Below are 13,310 nucleotides of genomic sequence, written 5' to 3' on the forward strand. Positions count from 1 at the left end.
CGGCATCTCGGAGCAAAACAGTGCGAGTTGGTCTTTTTCCTGGCCATTTCGAACTGCGCATGGTGCTTTTGAAGAGCTGAGATGTCTTAGTTGCTGTGATGAAAGGCAGAACTGAAAGTTCGAGGGCAAAATCGCAAGAATGTGCAGACTGCATGGCGCGCCAAGCCTTGACTTCCCTTTGAGGAGGGGCACGCGGTGCTAGTAAACGTAACTGCAGCGCCACCAGCGGCGGTCAGTGGCGTCCGGCGTGCAAGAGGCGCCCATTTTCCTTCCGTTCGCGCCACTAGAAAGTATTCTAGTTCACTGTAAGTCCAAGTATAGATGCAATATCTCACTCTCGGTAGAAACTTGATATATATATATATATAATTTTTATTTAAAGGAGCGAGCAGTCTACGAGCGCGAGGCAAACGTTGGGGATTTTTTTTCTTGTTATACTGTTAGCATTTTACAGGAATTTGTCTTATGGTGATTATTCGGATAAAGAACATTAAATGCAAAGTGGAAGGAAAAGCAACGCGCCGATGGTGGGGATCGAACCCACGACCTCCGAGCCTTGCGCTCGTAAATTCCCTCTCAATTGTCTCCTATATATATATATTTGAAGGAGCGAGCAGTCTACGAACGCAAGGTAAACGTTGGGGATTTTTTTTTTGTTATACTGTTGGCATTTTACAGGAACTTGTCTTATGGTGATTATTCGGATAAAGAACATTAAATGCAAAGCGGAAGGAAAAACAACGCACCGATGGTGGGGATTGAACCCACGACCTCCGAGCCTTGCGCTCTAAATTCCCTCTCAATTGTCTCCTATATATATATATATATATATATATATTGAAAAAGACCGGGAAACGTCGAAATAAATCCACCGTATGTTTTTAAACTCTTGGTGATTCATTTTACATTTATTAATCAGTTGTCATCAACTCTTTCTGATATATATATAATAACTCAAGTTACTGACATTCTAGTGGAAATCAAGAAGAAATGGGCTTAGGCAAGACATTTAGTGCGAAGAGAGGATAACCGATGGTCGCTTAGGGTAACAAACTGTATTCCAAGGGAAGGAAAGCGTAGCAGGGGCGGCAGGAAGTTAGGTGGGCGGATGAGGTTAAGAAGTTCGCAGGGGTCAAGTGGATGCAGCTAGCGCAGAACCGGGTTAATTGGAGAAATATGGGAGAGGCCTTCACCCTGCAGTGGGTATAATCAGGCTCATGATGATATATATATATATCACGATGAGATTCAAATTTCTATACATTAGATTAGAGCACTGCAGGGGCTGTAATAATTATCGGCCGGGGTCCGGCCCGGCTGCCTTTTACGTTACCCGCCCAAGCCCGGCCCGGCCTTCTCCGATACAAACCCGGGCCCGGCCCGAGCCCGTGGACACTACGACCTACCCCGACCAGCCCGGCCCACCAAGTGGTGGAAAAATACAGCGCAGAGAAGGACGAGGACAAAATGAAGACACATAGGACACACGAGCGCTCTCCGAGCTGCGGGGTAGCCCACACATGTCATTATCAGTGTCGCCGAAACCCTACTTAAACGCTTGTGCTCAAAAGAAACTAGTAAATCACTGCCGCCTACTAACAAGCGGATTGCTGTGATCCTGTACATTCATGGCCTGTCTCATCGCCCGAAGAAGATCGGTGAACGGGGGAATGTGAAAGTTGTCTTTTCTGCCCCCGATAAGCTGTAGAAGTTGTGCAGGCTGACAAGGCCCGGTGGTTCGAGAAACCCTAATTGCAAGAAGAACCACCGTACAAAGTTTGTAGAATGTTCGCGTTCAGTGGTGTACAGCATCCCTTTGAAATGTGGGAAAAGCTATGTAGGGCAAAGCGGTAGGTGCTTGAACGACTGCCTCCGGGAACATTGTAACAATGTGTCTGAAAAGCGAGGAGGGTTTTTGGATGTACACTGCAGGAATTTTAAACTAAACTGTAATGACTAAAATCGAAACCAACATGATCCAGATGAAATGTCCGTGTGCCATCCTGATTATGCTCTGTTATCGCGAAAAACCGATGTCAACTGACTCGTGAGATTATAGAAGCAGAGATGATAGATCGGTTGGGTGGGTCTTGCGTAGCCAAGCCTTCTATTGCTCTTACTCCGTAAGGAGTTGATATACTTAAGACAAGATATGAATGTATCGCCTACCGCGCATGTATGATGTTGGGTGTTTTCATCTGTATATTGCTCCGAGGCTCGAAATAAACTGTTGCAAGTCAGCGCTCGTGTGTCCTGTGTCTTCATTTTGTCTTCATCCTTCTCTGCGCTGTATTTTTCCATCATGAATAACTAACATGCCCGGACTGCTACGGTATTGAACCGCCAAGTGGGCTGGCCCGGTAGAGGCCCAAAAAACGAATTTATGAGCTAAACGCGGATCAGATGCAGATGTTCCTGTTATTTCCTCTTTCCATGAAAAGATGCCCTCTTATTTCTATAAGCGTGGCATGAAACTGGTGGCGTTGGTTATAATGTTTCTGTGTCCGAAGAAAGCACAGGGAATTGGATTCCATGGATGCGAATTTCCCGAACTTAATGCTATCATAAGATGGTTTTAGTTCTGGTACTGCTGGGTACAAATTTCAGAAGAATATGCGAAAAAACTTCTGAGTTTAAAATCGGTTCGCTGCTAGAGATCATGCGATCATGTGATCAAAGAAGCCTGCGAAGCCGCTCCTCAGTCAGGTCAGACGTCTGCACAGTGGATTTCGGTGTGTATTTTTGGGGGGAAGGGGGCGGGGCTCTGCTGGAAGTCCTCGTTTTTATTGATTAACTTACTGAAAAACAAAGACTAAGGGCAAAATCGCAAGAGTGCATCCAACATTCCAGTCACAGCCTCAGTTGCGGTCGGGTAAAAATACTAATAATATAATGTATTCCTCATTTCTACGCGCCTATAGTTGCTGCCTAAGTCCTCTGTTCTTGTGATATGGGCTTCAATTATTCTGTGAGTCAGCAACAATTATCAAAAAGCACAACCTCGTTGATTTCAGCTGTTAATGCGGTCTGCTGCTGCGAAAATATTAAATATGAAGCAGCTCAGTGTCATGCGATGAGCATGAACACGTACCAATTCTCATAAAATTTATTTAGACATCTCCGCTGATCAACAACAAAGCAGCAGTACCTAAGAACACTCTGTCCAAATGGCAGTTATTCAACTGTGGTAACTTGTAAGTGTAGAGGTTTCGTGCTCTGCGCATTCTTATGGCGCAGTTCTTTAAAGCCTCGTGTACACGTATACACCTATGAAGATTTGTGTCTGTCACGGTGTCGTCTTCGTAGGTACTATATGTTGCGCTCAGGAAGTTTGATAGCCTATCATATGTTCAATGGTCGATTACTGCAGACTTTTCTTCAAATCGCTTGCGGATGAACTCAAACGCTGAATGTCGTGCTGTCTTCTGCAGAGCTATATTCAACTGGCACTGCCTTCACCTAGCTGTTAACCACGTAAAAGAAAAGCAGTGGGTAGTCGGTTAAACTAGCCGGACATCTGCAGGCCCAAGCCCGGCCCAGGCCCATCCTTTCACAGGCCCTCGCCCGGCCCGGACCCGCTGCTGTAAAGCCCTTGCCCGGCCCAAGCCCGCCAATAAAGTGGCCCGGCCAGGGCCGGGCCGCGGACTGGGCCCCGCCCTCCATTCGGCCCTTTTTCGTCATTTTTTTATCGATCGGCGACGCATACCCCCTCCGAAATATTAGTCTGATTACGCCATAGAGCTAAACAGGGCAATTAAGTAGGCAAACTGTAGTAGTTCCTTTTTCGCCTAAAATAAAATAAAAACATTAAAAAAATTATCACGTGACTATGAGTTCCCGCGTCGCATGTAAGTGCCCTTGCTAAAGAAAATTGATTGCTCAAAGCCGCAACGAATAAACAAGCGGTGGTACAATGGGGCAGTGGTTCTGCGATAGATGAGTATTCGTGGGCCGCGGCAACGCTACGGAGACCTTTTCGCAGTTCAAAACGGCGAATCCTCCATAATGATACGTCCGCGCTCATCGCAAAGCGGTTATGACCTTGGTGTAGTTTATTCTTAAAAGCTTTGTGCAGCCGATTTCTTTCGGTCGAGTAACAGCGAGACGCGGAGGACAAACACACCACGTGATAATTTTTAAACTTCGCGGGGTTTATTTTCGGCGCGAAAACAACAACCACCCTGAGAACTATGATAAAGTTACTTTCAGTGAAACGGCTTATACAAACACATCTTTACTTAACTTTTCTACAGATTTCAGGAATTTTGAGCTAACTTAAATGATTCAACGTTCGATAATTCGTATTTGCGAACTAGTACGAAGTAGCTAAGCTGAGAAAAATCCTCGTAATGTTTTTTTTTTTTTTTTTTGAACCGGCCTGTTTTCGTCACTGTTAATCCGGCCCTGGTCACGATTGTGCTGATCTCAACCTAGGTTTCAGTGAACGAAATCAGCTGCGGCCTTGGCTCCATGACCCCGTTACAGTAGTTACAGCGGTTTCTTCAGGCAGTCAGTCGGCGCACGTAACAATGCAAGTCGCAGCGAGCTTACCGCGCTGGCTGCAACCATTGCCAACATATCAGCCTACCACTGGGGCTGGGCTGTCGAGTTACGGCCGCAGCTAATTTCGTTCACTCAGACCACTGCGATTGAGAGCGCGCACCACAATCGCGGTGCATGAATGCGTTAGTCACGCGATATTTTTGTATTTCGCGGGCTTTCTTTAGAGGTTGAAAAACCGACACACGTGAGGCTTTCCTTATCAAAAATAAATGTAATGGGGGTTTCAGAAGGTGCTCTCCAACTTTGCAAATAACATTTATTGTCTAAAAGCAAAACCTAAAAAGTTAGAGAAATTATCTTAATTACTGATTAGTTAAATGCAAAATAAAAAAAATTTCTGTGGTTTTTAACCCTTAGCTAAAGGCGTCGCGCCAGTGTGGTGTGGTTTGTTCCCATGCTCGCAGTTGACTCCTGCATGAAGTAGACTGGGATGGTTGGTTGGTTGGTTCACAGGAAGGGAAAGGCGCAGTATCTGTCACACTTGCTCTGTGGACACCTGAACCACGCCCTAAGGGAAGGGAGGAAGGAGGGAGTGAAGGTGGAAAGAGAGAAGGGGGAGCCGTAGTGGAGGGCTACGGAGTAATTTCGACTACCTGGAGATCTTTAACGTGCGCTGACATCGCACAGCACACGGATGCCACTTCGTTTCGCCTCCATCGAAACGCAGCCGCCGAGGTCGGGTTCGAACCCGGGAACTCCGGCACAGTAGTCGGGCGTCTTACCACTGCGCCACCCCAGCGGGGCAGTGGACTGGGAATAGATGGTAATTGTTACTTTAATATTTCGTGTCCACTGCGTATCGCTTCTCCACGTTGTGTGCCGAACCTTTACATTTTGGGCTGCCCGGGCGCTGCCATATTGTTCACTGGAGAGTCGTGTGCACCACGCGGAAGCACTGTGGAAACTGCAGTGAAACCGTTTTCCGACTCTCCAGAGGAGGAATTTCGACAACTCCTTCGCCCGATGCAAAGAAATTCCTCCTCTCTGGACAGTCGGAAACCGGTTTCACTGCAGTTTCCACAGTGCTTGCGCGCGGTGCACACGACTGTCCAGCGAACAATATGGCAGCACCCAGGGAGCCCAAAATGCACCGAGCGAGAGCGTTTCACCCTGCTCCGAGCGTCGTATTTCGATCGTTGTCGGTACCAGCTGTTAGTATAATAATACGTACATACATTGGACAAAGTCAAGGTCCTCTCCATTCGGATGCACCTCTCTCTCTCGCATGTCTGTCCTGCTCGATATCGTGCACATCAGGGTTTTGGTTCAGACCCTGGTCGGTCAGATTTGTTCAATTTTATATGAACTAAGGTCATTTTTCGAAGCTATTACTCCATTCAAGTGAGTTCCCGATAGCCGGTATGTATTATGTTGATGAGGGGTTTATTACTGGAGTACTGGAAACGGCGACCGGTGGCGAAAGGCGATCGAGTGTCGAAGCACAAGACCGGGTCCGACAAAGGCAGCTTGAGTTAAAAGTGCACGCGACAGCTGATCGGAGAAGAACCCAAAAACCTCCATCGTCAATTGTGTCGGCGCATTGTTACCTTCTTTACAATGTGTCATAGGTTCACCTGCATGTTAACTTGAACGACGTAATTCTGCAACTATAAGTTACAAAGAAGCTTTTCTCAAATGGGTGCCCGCGAAGCTATTTTCGGAGGTCCGCGAAGCCCACGCCCACATAAGAATGAAAGGTCGCGCGATCCATGGCAAGATATCAGTTTTGCATGTTTAAAAGCACGGAGGTTGGATGCAGACTTTTGTTTCTGAAGGCGAAAGAAACGCGAGAGTAGTGTGGGAACAGAACGCTCACGAGAAAAGGAGGAAGAGAGCGTCTAATTTTTTGAAGCCAGCATCGGTGAAACTCTAGCTCTGCCTGCACTGATGGACGATCTGCAGGACAAGCGAACGGCGCCGGCGCCTGGTGCCGGAACTGCTGCAGCAGTCGATTCCGCCCCCCCCCCCCCCCCCCCCCCCCCTCTGCGTCTCAAGGCGTCCCGTGCACCACTTCCACTGGTCCACAAGTGGTCACCTGCGCATCCATGGCTGAAAGCCATTGAGTTTAAAGAAATGCAGCTTTGTCTGGTCGCATGCATGCATATGATCTATTGCCATCGTGTTTCTTGCATGCAGGCCGCTGGAATTGGTGTATCAAATTTCTCCCCTTCATCCCTGCCATCTAGGCTGTCTGCTTCTGGCCCTATGGGCCTGGGCTCCCCCGCCGTTTGAGGGGGAGGGGGGGGCTGAGACTGATAACTTTGAGCTGCATAAACAGCTGTTGGACACACCATCGAATGTGGCACGATCTGCGAAAATATGTCCATGCAGTCTAAAACATCACGACATTCCAACCATTTTTTTGGGTAGTCACATTGGGTTCGACTGCTCAGAATGCCATATGCAGGGCTAGCTGTTTAGCAAATGCATAAAGTATCCATACTTTTTAGCACACATCTATTCATTGTTAAAAATAATGGTTAGGTATATGTATGCCATCAGTTGGCATGAATTTTTTATGTTGTACCATGGGGAGAAGAAATTTGAAGTAAGCAGTTTAACACATACTTAACTTGTTCATATGAAAAAGAATCTTGTAGTTTGTAATAAGAGAGAAATTACTCATAAACATCCACCAAAGCGCAGCCAAACGGCTACAAAGAGCTTTCACAGAAACTTCGAACTCAAACCCACTTCGAGTTATAGATCAATTCGCTCTCGCCCTGCCATCTGATCTGCAGACCGTCCTGGTTAGCTCTGTTGGTAGAGCGACTGCCCTGGAAAGCCGATGGTCCCAGATTCGATCCCCGGACCAGGACAAATTTTCTTTAACTACGAAGTTTCTGAGAAAGCTGTATAGCTTTCCTTTGTAGCCGTTTGGCTGTGCTTTGGTGGATGTCAATGAGTAATTTCTCTCCTATTACAAATCTACTCCACCTTTGGGGATTTCCCTAAATATTTGACCAATCTTGTAGTTTATCTGTACTTTGCAAAATGTATTGCTGATTTGCAGTGCTTAGCAGCACGTGCTAACAACGCAGATCATATATTCACTGTTTTTTTCAAGAGCCCCATCTATTTTACTTTTCACACTACTAATATGTCCACATCATCTTTTGTTGTTTGGGGTTTATTACAGTGAAAGGTAGAAAAATAAAATTACCATATCACTAATGTCTACAAGAAGCTTAAGCACAACTCAAAGAGATATCTCGCAGCCATCACAGATAAAAATTTGTTCTTTTTCTTTCAAGAAGAGACATGTGGAGCCAAGATGCAACGTAAACATTGCCAAGAGAGCATGAACTTCAAAGCTAGTTTTTGTTGATGTCGTTCATAATACTTGCATTTTTGCAAGTGCTAGTGCATGCAGTGACTTTTAATTACAAGCACTCAATCTGACGTAGCCGCTTTGAAAACAGATGCTCATTTCGTCATTGTGTGTTTAATTATCTCAGATGGAGGTCACCACATACCAGTGCACGCGGTGTCACCAAAGGACCCCTTCTTTACCTGCACTGCTGCACCATTATTGCACATGGCATGGCACAGAAAGTGACTGGCATTTAAACTTGGAAGGTTGCATGAACACTTACAGACTGTACAACTCATTTCGGAAGCATGTCAGCCGCCATCATGGACACCTGTTTGCATCGGGGAGCAGCAGTACTGCACCTTCTGATAGCCCAGAGCTCACTCAACCACAAGATGAAAGAGAAGGAGCTTCTACGAGTCGAGCTCATCAGATAGATGACCAGGATGCATCAGGAAGCAGCATCACTGCGCTACCTGACAACCGACAGCTCACTCAACCACAAGGTGAAAGAGAAGGACCTTCTACTGGGCGAGCTTATCAGATAGATGACCGTGCTGACATTGATGATGCTGGTGCAGCTGACCCAAGTGATCAGTACGTCAAAAGACTATCTTCACTACTGTTGAAGTGGCAAGAAGGTAGACACCTATCTGAAAACGCAGTCAATGAAATAGCCAATGATGTGATTGACTTTACAGCTGAATTTAAAAACACATTGAGCTCAGTCGACACTTCCAAACTAGAAGTACTGAAGACAAAAAGGAGCCGAGAGAACTTGGAAAAGCATGTACAACTTTGTAGCTCCCATAACAATACGTTGTTCAGATGAAGCATCTGAAACCTACGAATATGTGCCAATCATGGAGACTATCAAGGCTATAGCAGGAGTTCACAACTTACTTGAAGAAAGGGAAGCTCAATGCTCAAACTTACTTGAAGATGTTCATGATGGAGCCTACTTTAAACACCACAGTGTATTTAAAAATGCTGGCCATGAAAAGCTATTGGCTCTTCAACTTTACTTTGATGAGTTTGAAGTCTGCAACCCCCTAGGGAGTAAGCGCAGAAAACATAAAGTTCTTTCTGGATATTTGACAATTTTGAACTCATCACCAAAATTCCGCTCGCAGCTAAGTGAAAAGTATCTAGTTCTTCTCGCAAAAACATCACTTGTGAAGAAATTTGGGCTTCATAAAATCTTCCAGCCTCTCCTTACTGACTTGCAAAAGCTAGAAACAAGTGGGGTAGAGCTAAATGGAGAAATGGTGAAGGGCTCACTTTTATATGTATGTGGTGATAATTTATCAAGTCACCAGATTGGTGGGTTTAGTGAGTGCCTTTCGTCAGGTTCCATTTGTCGGTACTGTATGGCAACTAGAGAGGAGATCAATAACAAATTGCATGAAGAGGAATTTACTTTCCGAACAAGAGAAATGCATGCACGGCATATCGAGCTCATGAAGACTGATCCCAATTTGTCAAAGATATATATGGAATCAACAACAAAACCTGCCTTACTGAACTGAAATCATTTGATGTCACACAAGGCTTTCCCCCTGATGTCATGCATGACATGTATGAAGGTGTAATACCCTTCGTTATGAAACATGTTATTAGTCATCTCATACCCAGCAAAGTAATCATTCTCACTCAGCTAAATGACAAACTGAGATTATTCCCCTTCCAAGGTGCAGACAAAAAATCGAGACTACCTCCTCTTTTAAAAGAAGCAGTGTCTGGGAATGCAACCATGAAAGGTTCAGCCGCTGAGAAACTCTGCTTTTTCCGTTTTTTTCTCTCTCATAGTTGGCAGTGAAATTCCAAAAGACAACGCAGCTTATTTGGTGTACCTTGCTCTACGTTCAGTAATTGACATTGTCGCACCAAAAGTATATATCAGCACGATTGGCTATTTGAAGGCACAGGTTGAGGACTTTTACTGGAAATTTAAGAACACCTTTCCAAATGTAAGTATAATTCCAAAAATGCACTACCTTGTCCACTACCCAAGACTGCTCTCCGTGCATGGCCCATTGTCCAAGCTTTCATGCATGCGTTTCATGCATTCGTCCTATGAGGACATGGCTGCTGGTACAAAGAAAGTTGGTTTGGTTTTATTTTATTGGGCTTAACGTCCCAAAGCCACTGAGGCCATGAGGGACGCCAAAGTGTTGCTAGAAATTTTGACCACATGGGTTTCTTCACAAAGCATGCATGCCCTTGGCCAGTGACATTAAGCCAAGCAAGTTGACCGAGATTGTTCTGAAAATTACTGTATGCCTGGCAAACATGCAGTTACATTCCGTGTGAATTTGAGATATTTTGGAAAAAAAAATGTGTTTGAGGTAAAAGTTAGTGCATTGGTTTTTGAACACCCACTTTTATATGTGTGATTTTATTTTTGTTTCATTGCATACGGCAACCTTGGCAAATAGCAGAAGCAAACAGTGCATGTGTAAAACTGTATCCTCATCGTCCTCCTTTGGAACAGCCATTTGAACAGCTTTTTTATTGTTTTCCAAAATATTGAAAGATGCTGAGTTTTGCAAGTGCCTCAATTATGGGTATGTCATTGCCCTAATGAACATTCTCTTCTTTCGTGGCTGTGCATCTCAGTGTGACAAAGCACCTCATTCTGTTTTGTATTTTCTTGAAATGCAAGTGTTAAAGCTGTCATAGCCTTCAGTTATAATACTGCCATTTGTTTTGTATTTTAATCCACTGGTCAACTGCCTGCTCACCATTCTGCTCATTTTGTGTTATTTTTGCTGCTATTTCAATTTGTTCTGTCATAACTATTCAGTTATTTATTTATTTACAATACTTTACAGGCCTTTGGGAAGGCATTGGTAAGAGGGGGACGCAATATAGATATACTGTATGCATAAATCAGTGCCATAAGAAAAGAACAGCAAATTCCACACAAAATAAACAAGATTATTTTAAGAAAATATTAGTTACTGCATGCCAACAGTTACAGCCAAGCAGGAAGAACAGTGGATCATGGAACAAAATATTTAACGGAAGAAAAGATACATGAAAGTATCCAGGCAGTAAAAAACAAGCATATCTAGCTAATATCTATAGAAATGGAAAAAGCAAGCAAGCCAGCTACAACATGAAAAATGGAAGAAAAAAAAATCTAGGGACAACAAAAGTTACAACTCGTGAATACCGATGTACAATTGTTAAGTGTAGTTGTCAAAGAAATGTTTTGCTAGATGATAAAGTAAAGTTACATGTTTGTGGTGCAAGGCAGTGTGGTTTGGAAGATTATTCCACAGGTGTATAACATGCGAGAGCCCAGAGAAGTTGAAGGCATGAGTGCTGCCATAAGTGCATGTGTAGCCCAAGTCAGTGTTTGAGCTGGTTGACTATAAGAGCGTTGTTGCCGGTGCAGTAATGGCGACTGTCCTCTGCTGTTCCGATTTGCATAGGGATAGCACCATGATATAGCACCAGCACCATGGCACCTATAGATAGCACCAGCGGAATGGCATGAAGAAAAGGGAAGCAAAGCCTATCTTAGACAGGTGCAATGCCTTTTTATGCTACTTCTCACAGCAGTCAAGTGAATAAAATAGAGTGGGAACAGTTTCGCATGAGTCACAACCACTGCAGTGAGGTTTCAAAATGTAGGCTGCATTATAAGAAAAATTACCCTTTGTTGGGGCCTGAAGCAAATTTTTGAGGTGGTAGTGGTGCCTACTCTGCACTGTCTTTTAGCTCAGTAACTGCATCAGTGCTTCCAGCTTTATTGTTATTGTTGTTTCTTCCTCGTGAAAACGATGCGCATTGATATATAAGATGTTTTAGGTCTGTTGTACACTGTTCCTGACAGTGGGTGCGTATGTTGTGTTTGAGTGTTTTGTATCTGCCGAGAAACCACTTGTCAAGTAAATGTGCTGTGGAGGCTGCGTTTGTTATTTGTCGAGAAATATCTCTTGTGATCGAGTGAGCCCTTCAAATAGCAGAAGCATAGTATAGTTTAGAAGTGACACAGCAGTAGTTGAAAGTGGGACCAGGAAAAAGTCTTCAAACTGTATACAAATTGTATATACCATGCATAATTTCTCTCACTACAGTGAATATGTCGGGTATAATATATAAAATGCATGTGGTATATAAGCATGCCATAATGATCCTCATCCCTTGCATGGTGCTTCTCAAATATTCTTCAAATGAACACACTGGAAGTGGACGTGGAAGAGCTAGATTATTGAAACTAAAACTGAAATAGACTTCATTTTGTGTGCATTCTGTTAAGGACGTAAAAGTGGTCACCAAGGTGAGGTGCAGAGAGCATAGAATGGCAAGGTCTCAGACTACATCAGACTTGAGAAGGAAGCGAATGGAGGAAGCTTCTGCGCATTATGAAATGCGCAGAAGTAGTGGGTAGGGCACCAAACAAAATACTGAGAACCATTCTCAGTAGACGAAACATCTGATTACGAATTGCCAAAGCATGAAAGAATCGTGCATCCTCCAAAAAATCTCGGTAGCTTGAAAGCAATCGTGAGGAAATTTGCAAAAGAAAAAATCGGGCGAACAATCAAAGAGACAAGGAGAGCATTGCCAATATGGATAAGAAGGTGAAAGTACCCAAAGATTCAACACAGATTCATTATCATTACCAGCAAACTATACTCGCTGCAGGGCAAAGGCATCTCCCATATTCTTCCAATTAACCCGGTCCCTTGCTAGCTGCATCCACTTGACTCCTGGAAACTTCTTAACCTCATCCACCCACCTGACTTTTTGCCACCCCCTGCTATGCTTTCCTTCCCTTGGTATCCAATTTGTTACCCTTTTCGACCATTCGTTATCCTCTCTTCGCACTACATGCCCTGCCCATGGCCATTTCTTCTTCTTGATTACCACTAGAATGTCAGTATGGAGTTATTTCTCTTACCCACTCTGCATGCTTCCTATCGCTTAACGTTATACCCACCATTTTTCATTCCATAGCTCTCTACGTTGTCCTCAACTTAAGTAGAACCCTGTTGTATACATTCCTCTTGAGCAATACCGGTAAGCTGCTAGTCAATCTGCGAGTACTTGCAAATGTGCTCCATACTGCAGCATTACTCTCCTAGTTATTCCCCTTTTATGGTCCGGATCTGCAGTTACTACCTGTCCTAAGTAGACATATTTGCCTACCACTTCCAGTGCTTCGCTACCTATTGTAAGCTGCTATTCCTTCCCGAGGCTGCTGAACATTATCTTAGTATCTGGTATATTGATTTTTCAGGCCTACCTTTCTACTTTTTCTGTCTAGGTCATAAATCCTTTTTGTGCAGTTCATCACCAGAGTTACTTAGCAAGGTAATGTCATCAGGGAATCGTAGATTACTGAGGTATTCACCATCAACCCTTGTTCTAAGGGCTTGCATTGCAAGTCTGTGAATACTTCTAAGCAAGCTGGTAATAG

General features: G+C 44.2%; 1 protein-coding gene and 1 pseudogene across 2 annotated transcripts in view; both read left to right on the top strand.

Moving 5' to 3' along the window:
• Positions 1-13,310, top strand: part of LOC146174573 (uncharacterized) — a 71,975-nt gene that overhangs the window by 52,619 nt on the left and 6,046 nt on the right. Inside the window, exon 5 of one of the 2 annotated variants that reach the window (XM_084583728.1) lies at positions 9,686-9,846. The exons of the other annotated variant lie outside the window; for it this stretch is intronic. Coding sequence (XP_084439854.1) covers positions 9,686-9,846 — 161 coding nt within the window. The remainder of the gene's footprint in view (positions 1-9,685; positions 9,847-13,310) is intronic. 2 annotated transcript variants of the gene reach the window in all.
• Positions 8,148-9,662, top strand: LOC146174576 (uncharacterized; annotated as a pseudogene).

Source organism: Amblyomma maculatum, chromosome 11, assembly GCF_055883805.1.
Source record: "Amblyomma maculatum isolate TAMU_Amacu chromosome 11, ASM5588380v1, whole genome shotgun sequence".
NCBI lineage: Eukaryota > Metazoa > Arthropoda > Arachnida > Ixodida > Ixodidae > Amblyomma > Amblyomma maculatum.